The sequence below is a fragment of the Trichoplusia ni genome, chromosome 14, assembly GCF_003590095.1.
Source record: "Trichoplusia ni isolate ovarian cell line Hi5 chromosome 14, tn1, whole genome shotgun sequence".
Classification (NCBI taxonomy): domain Eukaryota; kingdom Metazoa; phylum Arthropoda; class Insecta; order Lepidoptera; family Noctuidae; genus Trichoplusia; species Trichoplusia ni.
The window spans coordinates 3,089,376-3,110,669 of NC_039491.1; the positions used below are offsets into that span (position 1 = coordinate 3,089,376).

Genomic DNA, 21,294 nt, shown 5'->3' on the forward strand with positions numbered 1-21,294 from the left:
TTTTTGTAATTATGTTAAATGTTGATGTATGTCATTGCGACAAAAAATCTTAATATGCACAAAATTTATAGTTAGATGATTAATGTCATAAATCTTTGTGGATTTAACTATTTATCCAATTTGCACCTTGTAAACTTATAAAGTTACCACTTATTTATTATACTATTGTAATAGGTATGTAGTTGTTGTAATTTAATGTTTAAAAGGTGTGTGTGACGTAATTGTGTCCGTATAGCGTTGCTTCACTGCCAATCTTTGCATATCATAACCATAATATTGTGCAATAAATAAAACATATTATGAATTTAATAAACTTTTTATTCACATTGGTCCGTGTTAGCTGAATCACACATACATAAGACTGTTCTTATTTACTAGACGTTGTTCACACGTTCTTTGTTTACCGCAGGTTGTACGCATATTTTTAAGATTGGAAGAAGACTAATATTCATTTGACTAAATACTTTATTAATTCCTCAACAATATAAAACATAAAATAAAATGTAACATATTATTTTGAAAACTATCTCGTAAATTTTGAATCAAGAATAACACGCGAAATAAATATAATAAAAAAATTATAGTAGGTAAACAGGTTTTTTACTAAATAGTAAGGCGTGTCTGTTTTAGTTAATACGCAAGTGTAGTAAATTATTTGTGATTATGAATATAAATGAAAAAAATCATAACGGTAAAACATGTGATTTATATCTTGAACAAACAGAAATCAAGAAATGAAAAAGATCACTCCGACAGTCGCAATTAATTGTTTTTAATTATACATGAATATGTTACAACATTCCGGTATATACAAAATGGCACGAATGACATCACCACACGAACGTGCTTTTAAAGTGCACTCAAACATCACAGTGATAGTGAAATAACTAAGTTTCAATATATACTTAAATTATAACAATACTTACAAAAAATAATCAATTATTAACACTCAGTGTAATAAAATAATAACATCGATTTTAGTACATAGAAAGTAATGACCGATGATTTTTATAATTTTGCCTTTGGCAAGTTTTTATGTTATTGCAGCAAAAAATATAAACTAAAATTAAGGCAATATAAATATTCAATTTGTTTTATGATAATACAAATTAACAGTGTAAGTAATCCGATAAATATAAGAATATAATATTTTAATATCTAAATATGTATACTTTAAGCTTCAGTCTTCAGGCTGCGTCTTAATTATCACACAATAAGAATACTATCAGTAACCTGTCCTACTAATTATTATAAATAATAATTGTTTGCTTTTGAAAAGTATGCTGGCTGTTGTGCAGTCGAATACAAACCTTCAGTACGAAATATAAAGAAACTCAGACCAATATAATACAGAAAACTGTACCACTGAAAAGACGTTATTGTTATTTAAATGAATATCTTTGGTCAAGTACTGGGTGTTGTGCAGTCTAAACTACGGTCAGGATCACATACAAAATGTCACAAAATGTCTACTCTAACCAAATCCTCCGAGTCTAAAAGCGAGTGTAGACAATTAAATTTAGTTCCCACGGATTAAAACCTTATTTTATTTAGTGCATTGTTGAAACTAATTCGTTACCTCTACTTTGTTCGTAACTTAAACTAAAATACAGTTTAAATATGTGATGTATTTATTTGGTTGAATGCGTGTGTGAAGGCAGAACCGAAAAGCATGCTTTTGCTGACCTAAATAAAAAAATAAGATTTTTATTTTAGAATGAAGCTAGATTCTTTTACTTCAAAAGCATATTTTATTTATCTCAAAGCTCTAAACTCGTAACGTCTTTATATATTTTAACAAAATATAATTTCAACATATAATTTGTGGCATAACAGTATCATAGCCATTACAATCATAACAAAAAACGAGAGAGATTGAGAGAACAACTGTCAAACAGTGTCACAGACAACGTCAGTGTTCAGTCGGACTACAGTCAAACCAATCGTACTCTACTCTTTATGAATTAAAATATGACTACAACTCAAACTCTTTCTCTTAGCCCTAAGGATTTATGCTTTCCTAGTATCAATTAATATATTACAAATAACATCCACGCGATTCATAATTGAATACAACCACTAATTACTAACAGCCCACAATTAATAAACAACCTGTACATACTCAACCAGTTATGGTCATATATTTTTTTATATTCTCCTATCTCTGGCCGATATACAGATAGTTTATTAAATTGGGCTATCTCTATACAATAGATACAAAAATAAAGCGAGGTAAATGCACTAACAGTGAACGTAAGCAGTAGTGGAGGATTTGAAAACTCGTTCTGTATTGATGCTCATCTCCTGAGGTCAACAACTTCTACTGGCGCAGAGTCGTCCACGCGGATGTGTGTTACAGTCTGTAAAGCAATAGAGAAAAAATCTTATAAACGAAGAACGATGCTCAACGTCATGAAGTGTGTTGCCACGCTTTCATAATTGCAATCTTATTAATTTAAGTGGTAGGCCCATGCCCTTTAATTTGTAAATGGTTCATACTTGGCCAATCAATATCATTTAGTTAATATTAATAGTTGGTATGTTAATTTAGTTAATTAATTAAATCTGACATTGCAGAAACGTGTAGTTTTTACCATTTTTAGAAAGAGAGATACTTACATGAAAGAGTGGGGGATCATTTGGATGTGGATGGAACCCACTCTGTCTGCAATTCGTGATAAACTGCATTCCATATTCTGGCGTTAATGCAAAGTAACCAGTTCTGAAAGAATTGTAATAAACAAAATATAAAATACTAATACATAAAGCTGAGGAGTTTGTTTGATTGTTTGTTTGTTTGTTTGAACGCACTAATCTCAGAAACTATTGGTTCAAATTGAAAAAATCTTTTTGTGTTCAATAGATCATTCAGCGAGGAAAGTTTTAGGCTATAAACCATCACGCTGCGACTAATAGAAGCGAAGATACAATGGAAAATGTGCAAAAAAACAGGGTAAATATAAATCATAACTTATATTATTATCTTCTGACCACGCGGACGAAGTCGCGGGCAACAGCTATTAAAATATAAAGTTAGTTACCACATCTTCAAATATTTGAGATGGCATAAGCATTGGGTAACCGTCTTTTAACTCGGAGGGTCAACGGTACAAACATCTTTTTTGATCATTCTGAAAACGAAATAAACTTACTCATTATATTTGGGCGCGCAAACTATAGCAATAGCCTCGGGCATCATCAGCTGATACGAACACTGCGTGTGAAGGTCCACGGATGAGAGGAACGCTGTCTGAGTCGGATGAGTCTGTAACAGATGTACACATCAACATTATCAAAACTGATGTGTATTATACAGTAAGCCGAGTTGTTTAATAGATCAGCGCGTCTTTGATCCCCGTATTTACGTAACGCATACACAAATGTTAGTTCTAATATGGTAGTCCTTTATGCATAATATATGATGTGACTGTTTACGACACAAGGATGAGTTTCCAACAACATTAAAATCTGATTTTATAAACAAGAAATATCACTACTCAGTAGTACACATTCCGTAACAACAATTTTTTGGTCGTAACATGAGTCTTACTATGTTTAAGATGTTATCAAATCATATTTTGAAATCCTCAGGGATCTCGCAAAAAGTGCAAAAACTACAGATAACGTAAATATGCATAATATTTGCTACTCGAGAAGTTATCTTTATAATTTTGGAATGACTCACGCGTTTTATCTACATCAATGATTCATTTAATTTTATCTTAGTCAACAATGTCGTGATAATTGATTTCATGGTTGTCAGACTGTCACAGAATGAGTCATTATGGAAAATACAGGGGTAACGAAGATAAGACAATATTTATGACGCTCATCTTCGTTTCCTGTGACACACGAAAACAGGTATTATTGTGATCGAGTTTGAATTATTAACCAAACCGCTCTCTTCTCAGATAAAAATTGTTGATGTGCTGTTATTCTTTTGGTCAACGAATCAAAGTAGTGAACACAATAGACTAAATTGTTCTCAGTTTCCATAAATCGAAGGTCAATTAATACTCCCACTATAATTGAACGAGACAACTACGACATTAAATTATGCCCTTAGTATGAAATTAGCATGTCTAAAATTTTAAAACCTGTTTTCTTTGTATTATGACTATACATATAACTCTACATATACAGTGTGCTTAGTGAATAATCTCGATCAAAGACAGACTTGTCATTATATCGTCGGTTCATACGACCTCTAATAGCACCTATCATGTGTCGGATATAGATTGTACTCACATGTATCCACCCGAGAGTGATAAGGTTGTGTTGATCCTGATAGTGGAAGATCTCTTCTTCATTGTTGGTACTGCACGAGTCGGCTGTACCAGTCTGCTTTGGCACCACCACGTGCGTGATCTTCAGCTGGTCGCGTTCCTATAATATTTTTTACGTTAATAATGAACTTTTGTACAAAAATATATTAATTTTTGTTTGTTGTTGTTTTTATAATACTGGCACCTCGAAATTATCGCCAATCTGTTAATGTTTTATCAGACTGATTGTTCAACCTATGAATACTATATCTAGCACTGTCTCATCTAAAAACTAAAAGGAGTAAAAATACAGGTTACAAAAAATAAAGGGCCAAAGGTAGGATAGTTATATCCAACAAATGTATACTAGCTATTATGAAAGGCAAGACATATAAATGGCAATTATTATGAAAGGCAAGGGAATTCAGGGAACTATTGGTGAGCTATAAGAGTAGTTACGAGTATCCCGGCGAGTATGCCGCAGGTCTCGACGTTGCGCGCGGTGTTGGCGGCGGCGAGGCGCAGGAAGCGCGCCAGCAGCGCCGCCGGCACCAGCACCGGCCGCAGCCGCGACGCGCCGTACAGCGACTCCACGCTCGTGCTGCCGCTGGGGGAGGGGGGCACATACTTAATTTAATATAGTACTGTGTAGGAGGTGCATGGCTAATTGTAACTTAGATAGATTGGCTCAAAATGTTTTTCTATCCTGATGAAGCAAGCCAGAGATATTTGGGTAAATCTACCTAGTTACAAAAAAGAAGGTATGGCTTCGCACAGACTGCCTAAACATGAAATATGATACATTCCAAATAGGTAAAGTTTGAAGAAAAATTAATCCACACAAGAGTATGTCTCGTTCTATGCAGCTAAAAACTTAGTCTCAATCCATATAATATTAAAAAGGAATGTAGAATCAACTCACGCCTGGGGTTTCGCAGGTGGGATGAGCGGCGGCACAGGCTGGTAGTTCGCGAAGTCATCTGGGTACAGCACGCCGTCCACGGGTGGGGCTGACGGCGACACCGCCCACTGATCCTGGAAACAAACACATACATATTTTTTTATACTGAACTGACACAGGTGTTAAGTGCTGTAATATAAGCTGTGTAGTTGTAAGCAGTAGAGTTTGTTGCAAATTTTATAACGAACTAGCTTTTCGCCCGCGTCGAAGTCGGTTATATCGCGTTTCCAGGAGAATTCTTCAAAAGTCCGGGATTAAAACTATCCTAGGTTCTTTCTCAAGGTCAACTCTATCTCTGTATCAAATTATATTTAAATCAGTTCAGACCTGGTTTAGACGTGAAAGTGTAACAGACAGACAGAGTTACTTTTGAATTTTAATATTAGTAGGGATGGTGACTATGGGCCTACTCAGCAAAAATTGAGGCAAAAACATACATCATGAAGCAGGTGAGGTGTTGTTGGGTTTGTGTCTCTTTTGTTCTCATCAGCTTGCAGCCTCTCAGCCAGCTTAGCATCTTCCCTTTCTTGCTTTTTCCTTTCTTCTTCTGCTTTGCGTCTCTTGGCCTGCATAATACATTTTGAAGATGATATTAAGTTTTGGCAGATTACACATCTTATCTATTTAAGCAACATTTTTACACAAACCTCATTTTCTAGATATGCTGCATGTTCTTTAGTATATTGATCCAGAAGTCTCTGCTTAAGTTTTTCTGCTTTGGGCATGACCTCTTTCAGATTTGTTTGATTAACAGATTTCACTTCAACTGGGACGGACACATACTCCGGATGCTTACGAATCTTCTCCAGGAACAATGTCATAAACTTCATATACAGTATGTACGCATTTTCAAGGCTGCCTTCTGCTAGGTACACATTTGCCATCCTAACCATCTCCAAACCTGATCTGTAGTACCTACAAAAAATTAAGAAATTATAATATTTAAAAATTACAATTTCATAAATCATGTCTAGAGCTAGCTCTGTAGATATTGACAAGGTATTTATATTGACAACTCTTTATATATAGATTGTGCTATTGTGATAGTGATAAAGTTTATAATACTAATTAATATATGATAATTTTAATTAAATGTAAACAGACTAATTTTAGCTAGGAATCACAAATTTATCAACTTTTACATCTTAGGGTTTTTTGAGCCAGGTACTAGACTGGATATTTAACAGTACTGCAACGTCTCTGACAGACGTGTTAAATAAGGAAAAGGCTAGATTTATATTTATGTCACATGGGATAACTAATTAAATGTCATTGCATACCAACAAATCAAAGTAAGCTAATAAGAATGTAGGTTTTCCTTATATTCCAATAATATACTACTGTACTAGTATGAGAAGTTACCTCCTGGGTGGCACATTAGGGTCTACATCAACCATAGCACCGTAAGTAGCCAATTGTTTGACTCTTGCCGTAGCATCTAACGAAGCCAAATCAACTGTAGATTTGGTGCGCTTTTCCTCTGCTTGCATAGTGGTAAATTCTTCCGATTCTCCTCTATAGCAACGTTAATTATATGTATAACAAAATACACACAACAATAACATGCACTTAAATCAAAAATGTTCTATAAGATACCAGGCCGATGAAAAGCAATAAACGCGCGGTAGGTATGAGGTACAGTCGTTTCATAATGTCACTATTCACAGTTGTCAATGTCAGAAATGAACATTTGGCATTGACAGTTGACAACTAACTATGGGTGTGTTCAACAACAACAACAAACGAAATAGGATCGTGTTATGATAGTGTCAACTGGACCGTGTTGTTTCAATGTTCTTACTTGAATCGATAGATGGTGGACTACAAAAATCATGTAATGCAATGTTTAGTCAGTAGTAGTGTCAATAGTCTTTAAAAAAGTGTTTAGGGTAATACCTAAAAAGAAAATAATTGAACCCTTATAGGATCTTTTTTGTCCGTCCGGCCGTCTATTTATCTTTTGTATTGCGTCTAGCAGAAGTTAGAATCAGATACTATAAAATTCTAAAGTCAAAAGGTCATGTTGAACGACCATGTCGTGCCTATACTAAAATTCGTTGATGGGATAGCTTTTGATGTTGTGCAGGGTAAGCTATTCAGCTATTACAATTACACCTGCAGCCGTCGAGTATACATAACTTTGAAGAAGAAACCGAGCGAAGAATCCTTTTGGCCTCTGCAGCTTTAGTAAACTACGTCGAATTCATTCATTCTCATTGCTAGTACCGCAATCTTCAAATAAAGCGTCCTGTGTTTCATGACCTAAGGCACCCTGACGCCGAAACGTGGACACTAACAACAATCCAATATTTTGATGTCGTTGAGCGAGTTATGACCTTAGTTACTTTAGAGAATAAAATGCGACATTAAATTATCTTTTTTTTTTACTATTACATGGGCTATTATATGGGCTAGCCACGTCTCTCAAAGGACCGATGACCACTCAGTCGAGTTCTTCAAACGAGATCCAGCGGTTTATGCCGCTAGACTCTCTCAAGGGAATCACCAGAGTAAAAACTACTTCTCGTCGTTATGAAAAATCTTTTAAATACATTACAAATTTTTACTATGTACCTACAGGTTTATACGGAACTCTCGGTGCGTGAGTCCGATTCACACTTCGTCCGATTTTTTTGGGTTGAACCTCTATATAAAACGCGAGATTTAGGGCTGATCATTATGTTGATTGAGGTCTAAGACAATGCCTGTTGCAAGTTTGCAAGCTACTTTCCACCAAACGACCAGATATTGAGTTCAAATCTGCAATTAGTTCCCACTTTTGTTGTCGAAATCAAAAACCAACCTATATCATAACAATGAAATTGGCTCTTGTTTCAAATTTGTTTTTGATTTTTTTTCTGTATTTATTTAATACGAGCTGTTCGCGACTGTTCTGCCCGCGACTCTGTCCGCGTGGATTTTAGTTTACAGAGAGAGACAGACAAACGGAAAGATAGTTACTTCTTCATTGATTTAAATAAATATTATTTATGCCATATTTCTAAGTCCTGGAGGAGCTCGTGGCTAAGCTATAACCGCATAAGTGAAACGATCACAGGTTAAGTTATGCTTGACGCGGTAGTTCCGTAGATGGGTGACCATCTTTGTCATAACGAGTTCCTCCGAGTTTCGGAAGGCACGTTAAATTGTGGGTCCCGGCTGTTATTCCTACATCTTTGACAGTCGTTACAGGTAGTTAGAAGCTTGAAAAGTCTGACAACCAGTCTAACCAAGGGGTATCGTGTTGCCAAGGTAACTGGGTTGAGGAGGTCAGATAGGCAGTCGCTCCTTGTCAAACACTGATACCTAGCTGAATCCGTTTGGACTGATAGCCGACCCCAACATAGTTGGAAAAGGCTAGGCCAATGATGATGATATTTCTAAGTCCTAGTCCATTCCAGGAAGAAGTTTAAAAAAATTACAAATATTGACCCCCATTACACGGCCTTACAGAACTTTTTTCCAGTTAAAAAGAAGCCTTTGTCCCTCCCCAGGCTCTAGACAATATCTGTTTATCAATTTCATTACAATCGTTTGAGTAGTTTTGGCATGAAAGCGGGAGAGACATACAGTATCTCTGTATGTCTGTCCCGCTTCTTTCTTTCGCACTTATAATATTAGGACCAGTAAGGATATTAGGTAGGATTTTCTTGGTTTTTATTTAATGTTGATTGTCTATAAAACTGTTAGGATTCGGCTATGCATAATATACAAATTGTCGACATTTGACTTTTTGTATCATGTCCCAGCGGGTGCACGTCGCGTTATGTACCCTGTATAAATTTGTCTTGCAATAAATTAAAGTTCATTCGTTTTCCTTTAGGGGTGCTATAATATTCTTACCCGAGTTGCGAGTGGTCATTTATTGTTCGCTCAAATGTTAAAGGCAAAACTGTGCATGGGAAGTTTCTTCGAGAATATGCTTACCAAAAATTTATGTTAGCAGCTAATCTAAATATGCGTAAAGAAAACTTTGATTATTTCAATACAATTAATATATTCATATAAACATTTTAAATACGACCGCTTTATTTATAGTAATTTCTCCTAATATGTCTTAGTTTTATTAAAAATTATGACCACAAGTTTATTTCAGTGAAACATTTAATCTGAGCCACTCCCGCACATTAACTTGCAACAAATGTATCCACAAACAATGAGAGGACACCAAAAACAAATCGAAATCAGGTATAAAAGTAACTGACAAATGTTTTCCTGACATTTGTAACAGCCAAGGAACGTGGGATATAAAGACGGGCAGCATTTGTATACCCAGAAACAAGGCCTTTTCCTCATAGCATGGATGTACAAAGGTCGACAACTAACTGCAATTGGCCATGCATCCGCTTCAGCCTCAGCAACAAGCTCTCGAATACACGTAATGACTTCGCTTATCTTGTTTCCTCCTCCTGTTTCTCCTTTTTGTGCTTTCTTTTTCTTTTTCTTAAGCTCTTCCTTTTTCTTGGCCTCTTCCTTTTTCTTAGCTAGTTTAGTTGCTTCTTTTCCTTTAGCTGCATCTTTTCCTTTGGCTGCTTCTTTGCCTTTAGCTGCTTCTTTTCCTTTTTTTGGTTCCTTTCCTTTTTTTGTTTCTTTTTCTTGTTTTGGTGCTTTCTCTTGTTTGTTTGGTGGAACGAAACGAATAGGCCTGCGTTTATAAGCACGCCTAATTGATTGTTCATCGCCACTTGGTTTCGGTCCACATTTATTTAAAGGATTGATAAAACACGGTAAGCGCGCATAATTCGGAGCTGGAGCTCCTGCTGCTGGTGGTGGGTAATAATAATTGGCAGGAGCAGGAATATGCTCTGGTTTTGGATTATGACCAGGATAACGCATTGCCACATTATCAAAATCTGGTTGAGGTGGTGGCATTTTTTGGTGGCCGGCTGGACCCTGATGTTGTTTTTGATGCTTTCCACTCTCAGTTGACTTTTTTCGTCCTGGATGAACTTTACCCGCTGAATGCTGCTGCAACAATCCAGGCGGTTTGTCTACAGGTGTAGTACTCGTTAAAACATGACGGGATGTCTTGCGAGGATATGACACAAATGTCAATCTTTTAGGGCCTTCGCTATCTAAATTAGTAGATTCAACAGGTAGTTTAAAACGAAGAGAACCAGGACTATTGTGATACACTTCAGACCTTTGAATTGTAATATGTGTGGCGTGATTTTGTTGAGTATGACTCATTCTCGCTAAGCCTTGAGGATGTTCAATGCGATGCATGTACGATGGTTGGTGCGATGTTCTATGTGACTGACTTAAATGTTGATTTAATATTTGAGATTGGAACATGTTTTCCGACGCTGTTGTTTGTAATTGGTTTTGTACTATTACAGGTGATTTCCTATAGTGACTGACAAAACATGTCCTTGGTTGTCCCTCAGTAGTATCAACCCGGGAAGAATTTTGCTGCATAGATCTTTGTTGATCAGCTGCATGTATTGGGCTGGTCTGATGTTCGCTATTACAAATATTGGTTTTCTGATTTAAACTTATTTCTGGGTATTTATGCTGTTGAATCTTATAGTATTCCGACTGATTGTGAGGGCATTTGCATTCACTTGGAATAGTTGGTACGACATGATTAGACTCTACAATTTTACTGCTTTCAGGCGTGATCTGTGTTTGTTGATGTAATTGTTTTCGAGATGAAAATAATTGGTGCTCAGATTTACTTGGCTCTTTTATGATTGTTTGATTTTGTGTAATAGAATGTCGTGAAAGAGTAGGTCTGAAAATTTCAGGCAGCTGATTTGAAAAATCCTGTTGTCTTAACTGAACTTGTGTGCCTGTGGGTCGATTCTCCTTTCCATCGGCCGTACTGCTTGGTAAATGGAGAAGCGAGCCAACCCCGGGCTGTCGTACTGGAGGTATTGGTGTAGAACCCTGAAGCTGGCGCGAATTTATTAAATTATTAGATTTTCGAATTGAAAGTTGCCGTGAATATTCAGGTTCCTTAACATCTAATGTAGAGTTAAGTGGAAAATGCCTTATCAATTCTATAGGTTGGTCTGTTTTAGAGGTTGTAAGGGGTATATCGATTTTCATTGTAGCTTTGTGATGTTTCAATATATCAGCCGACTGAATTTGGGGAATTTTAAGTTGGCTTGGTGTTAATTTCGAATTTAATTGCGGGTTCAAAACTTCCTCTTTTATAGTTTGTTGGGACTTGTTACGTAAAATCATGTTCTGCGTGTTATCTGATTGAATAAGCGGTTTTTGTTTGCAACAACATTGGCCAGGTATTAATGGGATAGGTATAAACGGATGTGAAGGGTACCTTTGTTGAGGTTTATTTGGAAAATGTAGCAGTCGCGTTGGCTGACTAAGGTTTTCTTGATTACCACGCTCATATGGGTGTTGAGCTACTTGAGGAGTATCAATTTGATCGGTTTCTGGCCTATTTTGATTTTCATAAATGTGATGACTTGTATTTACATTTTGTTTAGATTTTTTTTTTTCAGAAATTTGTTTACCCGGTTTTTTATTTTCTCCTGGTAAAAGAGAACTTTTATCTTTATGTGAGTATCGCGATAATTTATTAGAATACTGTTTAATTTTTTCACGTAATCCCATTGATCGAATCTGTTGATAAAGCGACGAATTTTTAAATGTATGATCCGTTTGATTCGAAAGAGTTTGTGGTAATGAATCAAAGCAATCAAAGTTTTTCGCACAAATCCTGTATAATCGTTGTGATTTATCTGATAGACTATTGTAAGGGATCGTAGTTTGTTGACTTTCATTACGGCGAGAAACGTTAAGTAATCTGATATTTTGTGGCAAATCTCTTATCGAATCTAGATAAAGATTTTGATGATTTGTAATTTGAGAAAGTTTCGGAACAGGATTTGAAGATTTAAGTTTGGATTTTCTTTTTAATACATGATCCGATACATCGTCATTCTGCGAAGACAAAATTGTATCATTTGTGCAATTACACTTAAATGGCGTTACAGGAAATAGTATAGAAGAATCATGGACTGTGTTAGCCATCATGTATGGAGCATCATGTATGGATTGTTGGGATGGTCGTGTATTATGTTGAGCCACTTTCGGTGCTTGACGAAAAGTTTTAATGGAGGAAAGTTGTAATGAAGGGACCCTATGATTACACTTAATACAGCTAACATTTGATGGCTGGCTTAAATTCTCCTTGATGGAACATGAACATGGGTCATTTAGTTTAATAGAATCGTAAAGCTGTGTTGAATTACTTTCGGAATTGTTAGATAAATCCTCGTGACCTGGGCATCTACATCTACTATTAGAATTTACTGAAAGACGCAAACCTAAAGATCTTTTTCCGTTTCGACTATCTGATTTTAAACTCATTGGTGATTTATCTTCTTGTAAAGATTTCCGAGTATGGGATGATGACGTTAAGATAGGCAAAGGATGAGATATTTTTGAATGTTGGCTGACACTACACGTTAAAAATTTTTGTTTAAGCGGATATTTCTTACGACTAAATATCTTAAAATGTAATTTCTTTACTAGTCTACTTATCCTACATGAAGCATACGTTATTGAAGTCGGTGGCATATGTGCTGACAACGATAATTTATTTGAGGAGCATTGACAATCTAAATGCATATTGAGGGGTCTCTTACAAGTTTGACATATATCTGCAAAAGCCTTAGGGGTTGATTTTTTTATTTTGCCGTGCTTATGCTTAATTTTTTCAGGTTTACGGGAATAGTTATCAGGATCGTTACGGTCGATAGGCGAGTAAACACACTCAGTGTGGTTGAATGATGTTTGGGACATGCTATGTTTAGATGGCAAAACTGGGTAAAAATTAGTTCTATTGTCTAATTTATTCTTCAAAGAGCAAGCGCAAGAAGGGCAAGTTTTTTTCGAAAATGACTCTTTTTTGTGACAACGACAGGGAGGCAATCTTTTAAATGAGGAAATTCGTTTTTTTAAAGAGTTCACATGTTCTTCAACAGATTGTGAACGAGATCCTACAGTCGAGAGCTTAGGTACAGTCACAGGCTGTGATTTCGAGGATCGGTAAGAGTTTGCTGTTTCCCTCGCGATGTTACCAATTTGCTTTCTGGTTTTATCCAGATAATCAATTGCTTTATTTTTATACGAAGCTGATCTATGTTTTGGTGAGCAAACACAATGCGGGTGTAACCTTTGAGTCTTTGGCTGTGTTTCCTTTAAGGACTTCTTGGAAGGCGATATAATTTTAGTAGGTTTAGGAGAGGAAGGAGGACCAGGAGCATTTTTTTTAATTTTCTTTGTGAATTCTTCAGAACCTTTCTTGACCAAGGTCTGTTTTTTTGACTGTCTGTTCAATATCTGCGCCGAGTCGGGTGGATGGACCTTAGTCGAACTTGTCTTTCGAGAATATAACGATTTGGCTGGCTTTGGTGGGGTTTGCGAAAGCTCTCCTGTTAAAGTAGATTTATTTGCAAAGTTTTTATGATGATCAACCCTCTTATATAATGTTTCAATTGACGGTCTCAGCGTCGCTTTGTGTCTTTGAGGCGATAAAGGTAGCTTTACATTATTTTTTTCCATTTCCAACTTCTTTCGGCATGTACAACCAGCAGGTATTCTAGATACTGGTGATTTTCTGACTGGGTGATGGGACAGTGTCGTCTGTTGTTTTTTAGCATCACCAGTAAGGCCTCGTACGTTTTTTTGATCCCCTTCAATTGGTGAATGAATTTCTGGATCTTTTTGCTCTTGAACGGCCATCTCATTTAAGCAATCACACTTGACTCTGGTATCTGAAGATTTTTTTTTTGATTGATTTAAGCGTTGCACCATTACGCCAGAAAAAGCTTGCTGGTCATCATTTACGAATTCCTGATTACTATTCGATGACTTATTTGTACACTCATAGTATATTTCGTCCTTAGGAACCTGATGTTGTACGGTGACGGACGTTGTCTGGGTTGATCGTTGGTTATTTACCACTGGACCGAGGGAACTCAATTCATTTCCGGTCTGACTGTAGTTTCGTGTTTTTAAAATAGGCTGTTGAGTGTTAAGTGCTTCCTTATTAGTATAACTAGCTTCGCATGAACAATTCCAAACTGAGTCCAACTTCAATAACTGAACTTCTGCGTTATTTTCTCTGTGTGTTTTAAGCTGTTCAGGTATACCATTTAAGTCATTAAGGTCCGCGTTTGGTCCACAAGCGCAATCCACAGCTTTTGCTGTCGAGGACTGTTCATAAGGTTGTGTGCTTTTGTTAGTACTTTCTGATGCTTTGACACTTAAAGATCGTTGTGAGGCCACCGTAAATTTAGCAATAATAGGTTCATTACTTGTTTTAGTTTCTCTATTGAATGAATTTAGCTGCCCTGATGGTGGGCAGTAGCAGTCTGTTGCAGTTCCGTCTTTTACTAAGACTGCCTTGTGACTTTTCTGCAGTAAAGTTGTACTTGTTTTTTGACTTATTTTTATTGAAGGTTCGTTTGATGATGATGGGCATGGACAATTTAGGCCGATATCGACCGTAGCCGGCGTTGCAGATGTTTTAGTTTCAGCTATATCTACTTTTTTCAAATCCTCGGAACCACAACCACAATCTACCTTCAATTGAGATGGTTTATCTGGCTCTTTGGAGAACTCACCCTTTAAAAATTGCCTATCGGTTTTACAACTACAATTTACCATTAATTTAGATTGCTGATCTATTCTACAACCGCAATCAATCACTAATTTAGATGTCTTCTCGTTTCCACAACTACAATCAATCATCAATTTAGATTGCTCCTCGGTCCCACAACCGCATTCAACCTTTTCCTTAGAAGATTGTTTTTGTTCAGAGGGGTTTATTTCTTCTTGAGCTGAAATTGGTTCCTTTTCAGGCCAACATTCACATATTACGGACTCCTTTTTCTTAATGACCGATTTCTTACATGGACAGCAGGGTTTCAATTTGTTGGACTGTGTTTCAGCCTTGCAACGGCACTCTATTTTTATTTTAGGGACCGACATTTTTTGAGGTATATTTTTTTTGTTAGAGTACGCAGTTTTCGTTTTTAGGTTAGTTACGCGTGGTTGTAAATCTCCAGCAGTAATTAGTTGTTTATCGGTCTCACACTCGCAGTCAATCGCTATTTTGTAAGAAAGGCCTGGTTTCGTAGTTTTATCCGCTTTGTCACGTTTGCCCGAAGCCAGTCCTTTTTGTTTTGAATCTGTCATTACTTCTCTATTAATAACATTTCCAGGTTGCTTTGAGTTGGGACAAGGACAAAAGGGTGTGAGTGACTGAGTAAATTTATTTTTAAATTTTTTATTGCTTCGCTTTTTGTCCTCTTCATAACATGCGCAATCCACTTTACTCTTTTTTAGGTCAGCCTTTTTACCTCCCTTTTTTAGTTCCACAGAAGTTTTTCCTTTAGTTTTTAATTTTTCTTTACAAACACACTGAGATGATTTTTCCATTCCTTTTGTGGCTGCACAGGCACAGTCTACTGCAGCTTTTCCTTTAGTTTTTAATTCTTCTTTACAAACACACTGAGATGATTTTTCCATACCTGGTGTGGTTGCACAGGCACAGTCGACTGAAGTTTTGCCTTTAGTTTTTAGTTCTTCTTTACAAACACACTGAGATGATTTTTCCATTCCCTGTGTGGCTGCACAGGCACAGTCGACGGAAGCTTTTCCTTTAGTTTTTAATTCTTTTTTACAAACACATTGAGATGATTTTTCCATACCTGGTGTGGTTGCACAGGCACAGTCGACTGAAGTTTTGCCTTTAGTTTTTAGTTCTTCTTTACAAATACACTGAGATGCTTTTTCTCTACCTTGTGTTTTGGCTTCACACGCACAGTCGACTGAAGTTTTTCCTTTATTTTTAAGTTCTTCTTTACAAACACATTGAGAAGTTTTAGCTGCCCCTTCTGTTCCAGGTCCACAAGCACATTCGACTGTTGTCTTTTTGCTTACTTTTTTTTGCTGGTCTTTACAAGTACATTGAGATGCCTTTTCTGTCCCTTGTGTTCCTGTTTCACACGCACAGTCGACTGCAGTTTTAACTGCTTTATTTGATTTTGTTTTGCATTGACATTCGACCTTTTCTGAAGATTTACAAGGACAACAAGGACGCTTGTCCGACTTAAAAGAACCAATACGTGAGATGCTTGATAGGCGATCGAAGATATTGATTTTACTTTTCATGGTAGAAAGACGTGATGCTGATTCGGTCCAACACCCACATTCCACTAACGTGGTATCACAGCCACATTCTACCGCGGAATCCTTTGAAGGGCCCTTAATATTAAGAAGTTGCCTCGACATGTTTTGGGATCTATCAATCATATCTTTTTTGTTTTGACTGAAACTATGCTTCGATACGTTTTGCGACCTATCTATAAATTTTTTATTCTTTGCATAAATACTATTTTTTGAAGGATTTTGTGCCCTATCTATTATATTTGATTTTGACGCGTTTTGTGATCTATCTACCAGATGCTTTGACTTTTTTCTGAAAGTGGTTTGGGACTTATCCGATTTGTCAATTTCAATTGTACTTGTTTTGGCCTGTCTAGTTAATGCAGATTGTGATAGTTCAGCTGCTACACTTCTATTTTGAGTGTTTCTATTCATGTAGTTTTGTAATCTTTTGTTCCTAGGCTGACTTTGAGGACTTTTTCGCTTCCGTTGTATTTCTTTTGGCTGCATTTTTTTTTGTATAGGTTTGCCTACTTGTTTTGGTTTACCATTTTTTTTTTTTCGTTTTTTTCTTTATCGCACGGGCAATTCAAAGCTATCCTTGTTCTAATAGAATCTTCTTTTGAATCGGAGCTAGCAGTAAGTTTTGTATAAAATTTGAGTATTTTACCTGCTAAACCAAACATGTGCATTGGATATACTTCTGTATTTGTGATAACCGGGTGCCTAGTTCCACAGGGACAATCGAAAACTACTCCAAGCGGCAGTGTCCCACTTTTCCATTGACTTTGGCATTTTAGGTAATTTGTTTTAAGTGTTTCATTTCTATTGGTTGAATTTAAGTGCTTCGATGTAGTGTATTTATAATTGTGAGATGAACATGACATTCTATACGATGGATAACATTTCGTTATAGGAATATTTACCTTTTGTCCTTGATGATAATGAGATGATGTTTCTGGCATTGACATTGCAGCTTGTTTACTTTTGTTATGAGACTCACAGATACAGCCCGCACGAGTCTCTATTTGTTCGGCGTCGCCTGCTGGCGATAATTTTTTGTTTTTTAATTTTTTCGGGCACTGGTCGCCATGCACAGCACATTTAACAGGAGCATTAGTGCATGCGGCTTCTTGCTTTTCATTTTGACCTTTTCCCTTCGGCCAAAATTTTGGTCTGAACTCACACCGCATACTCTGCACAATTCGAGTGCTCGATCGTTTATTATTATTACGACGTGAAGGTTTCATCATCCAACCTCTGTTGTCTGCGTAGTATAAAGTATATCGCTTTTGCGGATTAGGATGAGATGAAGTCATAAATGTAGATCCAGATGATCGCGTCTTCTTGAGTTTAAGCGTAGACATTAATGCATTTAAAGAGGTCATTACAGTACCAGCCGCCCGTGTATACCAACTGGCCGCTGAAGACATAAAACTTTTACGGTTTTCCCGCGAACAATGGTCACACTGCATTCTCTGGTAATAACTATCAGTATCTTTTTTACGAAATCTATCTGTCAAAGATTTCCAAAATGAAAACGTTTTTCTAGATTTATTATTAGCCAACATGTTTGTCAATCTCACAGGACACATTACTACCCATGCCAAAATTACCGCCAGCAGACACGGAGACCAAACTACTATTAGAAGTCCAAAGAACGCATATTTGATACAATTTTTTCCTGAAATTCTAGACTTAGAATGGTAAGCAGCAATATTTTGAAAAAATCCTCTGAATATTCTTTTTCTTTGAGTATTTATCAAGGAACTCTTTCTTTTCTTTTTTTGACTTCTCCGACCCTTACACACAACAAATTGTGGTTTGTACAATTCACTTGGTTTTTTTTTGCACGAAGGACCTGCTGTAGGTTCCGCGAGTAGCTTTTGAGGACCCAATATACTATCTAGAGAGCTTGGCTTCTGATGGCCTTGCGGACTTTGTTTTGGACTTGCATTCGGACTTGCTTTCGGGCTTGCTTTCGGACTTGATTTTGGACTTGATTTTGGACTTGATTTTGGACTTGATTTTGGACTTGATTTTGGACTTGATTTCGGACTTGATTTCGGACTCGTTTTTGGACTTGATTTTGGGTTCGATTTCGGACTCCTCGGACTTGCTTTCGGACTTGATTTTGAACGCTGCTTGCTTGTAGCCTTATGGTGGGAAGATGTGGCATCACGATAGGCGATAGGAGGTCGACGAAGTGCCCGAGGTATCTCCACTTTACTGGAACCGACACAAGCATCGCAGCAACATCTTTTTACAGACACTAGGGAAGATGGTGAAACGGCGACGTTTTGGTCTTTGTGCATGGCATAATGCGAAATATTTGTGACCCATCCTCCATCCTGACGGAAGGAAACGTCTCGTTTGCGACGGTGTCGACGAGCATGAGAGTGAACTTTACTTAAGTTATAATAAATTGATGAATTTTCTACACGATCAGAGCTTTTAACTGCGGAGTTAAGAACTCTCATTGCATGATGTTTACATCCATAATCTGTGCCTGGCTGAGATTTAGTCTTTACCTTACGTCTGAACCCTTTTCGGAGATTTTTAAAAGGAAATTTATCAACATTTAAGTAGTTGCAGGAGATCTGATAAAGGTAGGGGTCAAAATATCGATTGCCTTTTTTAAATCCGTATACGTCACTGGAACATTTCTGTTCCGAGCCTATTTTGGGCCGTTCATGCTTCGCTCGTTTTCTTGAATGTCTTATGAAGCTGGGAGTTTCACGAGAGAATAAAAAATGTATGTCTTCGTGATTTTTTGAAGATTCCAACTTCTTTCTTAAATCTTCTTGCTCTACATCAAGTGTGGATCTTCTGCTAAACAATCTTAGAGTTTTCTTCTTTTTACGTAAATACGAATGTTTTAACTGTTTTGGGAGATCTTCAAAACTCGAATTCAATTTCAAATCTCGATTTTGTAGTTTACCTGAAAATAAAAAGCGGAAATCATAACTAAACATTTATATGGTGTCTTAAACAGTATTGGGCTCATATAGGTGAGCCCCGCAGCGCTGGTTTATATTTATTCGGAATCAGACTTTAAAGCGATCCGTATAGTACATTAGTTGCATCTCAGTTATTACTTCTGTATTAACTCTGTTTCAAAATTATATAAAAAGTCCCCTACTCTATTCTTCACCTCACGTTCGCCGAACCTAATAAGTGTTCTATTCAGAAAATTAATACTTACTCGGGGATGAAATCCGGAATATCTCGCTCTTTGACTTGTGGGTCACAAAATTCGTAACTTTAGATGATCCCGAAGAAACCACATTGACTTCTGGACATTTTTCATCACTTGCTTCAACTTCATTTGTTTCGTCAGGTTTATCATCAACAATGACATCATCTTCTTTTCCAGTCTCTTCATGTTCTGCAATGGTTTTATTGTTGCCGTTTTCGGCATTAGCGAAACCCACAACTCGTAATCTATGTATATCCATACTCTTAAAGGACAAATGCTACTTGAGACATCTGTTGGAAATACTTTATTACAAATAAAAAGACTATAAATACATAGTAAATAATGCCTTAGTTAATTAAATAAAAATTGTAAATATATCTTAAAAAAATAGTTAAAATTATACCGACTATCAAAACTGACAGTCAAAATATGTTACAAAATATCATGACGGTTTTATTTTTCTGTATTTTATGTAAAAAAGAGGTTAAATATTGTAGATTATAAGTAAAGAAAGTAAATATATATTTTTAATCGTTTTGAAGAATTTTGAATATTTTTATTAATTATTTATTTTTTAAAGTGTATTTTTTTTTGCTTACCTACTAACGATCAAAATGCCAATGCCCAAGGTTTTATAGTCGCATCTACGGAACACCAGTGAGATACTTCGTTACAAAGAATACTGTTATCAGCATAAATATGAAACTACTTCACAAAAAAACGAATTTGAATACCTACAAGATTTTTTTTGTTATCGTATAGTATCCCCTTTAGTATAGTTCAAAACTCTGGCTGTCTAATTTACTGTTACTGTGAAAAAAAACTCTTTTCTTTATTCTAGCTTTCTACATATTAAGTACCATCTAAATCGGCGCGGCAGTTTAGCTGAAGCATAAACATGTAACAACCAAACAGTTTTGTCATTATGGATTCGATAAGCTGCCTGTTGCCCGCGACTCCGTAAGCGTGAACTTCAGTTAACAGTGCGCGAGAGATTTCGTAAAGCCTTCAGGTCCCCATTACTCCCCCTCGTTCATATCAGAATACCATTATTATGAAATAAACAATATTTGAGCCGAATTTTAAAGATGTAGACCATTCCACCCTAACATACTTTGACCCCATTACACCCCCTTACAATCCTGTTTTCCAGTTAAAAACTACCCTATGTCCTTTCTCAGGCTCTGTGTACCAAATGTGATTAATTTCAATCGGTATGTTTGTCGTGAAAGCGAGATAGACAGACACACTTTAGCATTTATAATACTCATTGGGATTGCTACAGCTACTTACCATCTTCTTTTTATAGGTACTGTAAGAAACCAAAACGGTATTTCTGTTTATTCAAAAAATTTCTTGATTTATTTCCAATTTGTTCTACGTACCTATAGATCAACAATCAGAATTACAAAAACAGCAAAAGCACTTGCACAATAGCAAGATCAGTAGACAAGGTGACCAAAACAGGAAACTGGCAAAGCACACCATAAAAAGCTTCAGAGTTCCACAACGTGTTCGCTGGGCTGGGCGTGAGCTAAACCCGGAGCATGCCGGGAAGCCACACCCTAGAGGCATTCTGCCCATTGCCATTCTAAAACAATCGTCGGTGGCTGCATCAAAATAAGAATACTTTCTAGGTCCGTCAGACGAACTATCGCTAGAACACTTTCCCGGTGTACAATAGCCACCAACATTATCTTCACAAGGACAAGAGGCGAACGCTT

At 36.6% G+C, this 21,294-nt stretch overlaps 2 protein-coding genes across 2 annotated transcripts; both read right to left on the minus strand.

Annotated features, from left to right (window-relative positions):
* Positions 1-300: 300 nt before the first annotated feature.
* Positions 301-17,348, minus strand: LOC113500727 (STAM-binding protein-like A). The gene is made up of 10 exons (XM_026881609.1): positions 17,298-17,348; positions 6,589-6,741; positions 5,874-6,141; positions 5,664-5,792; positions 5,188-5,300; positions 4,725-4,872; positions 4,249-4,386; positions 3,153-3,265; positions 2,620-2,722; positions 301-2,360 (listed from the first exon to the last, which is right to left on the minus strand). The coding sequence occupies exons 2-10, from the start codon at positions 6,714-6,716 to the stop codon at positions 2,298-2,300; spliced, it is 1,203 nt and encodes a 400-aa protein (XP_026737410.1). The 5' UTR covers positions 6,717-6,741; positions 17,298-17,348; the 3' UTR covers positions 301-2,297.
* On the minus strand, positions 15,822-20,027 carry LOC113500726. The gene is made up of 2 exons (XM_026881608.1): positions 19,577-20,027; positions 15,822-19,312 (listed from the first exon to the last, which is right to left on the minus strand). The coding sequence occupies exons 1-2, from the start codon at positions 19,827-19,829 to the stop codon at positions 16,902-16,904; spliced, it is 2,664 nt and encodes an 887-aa protein (XP_026737409.1). The 5' UTR covers positions 19,830-20,027; the 3' UTR covers positions 15,822-16,901.
* Between the last annotated feature and the right edge of the window lie 1,267 nt (positions 20,028-21,294).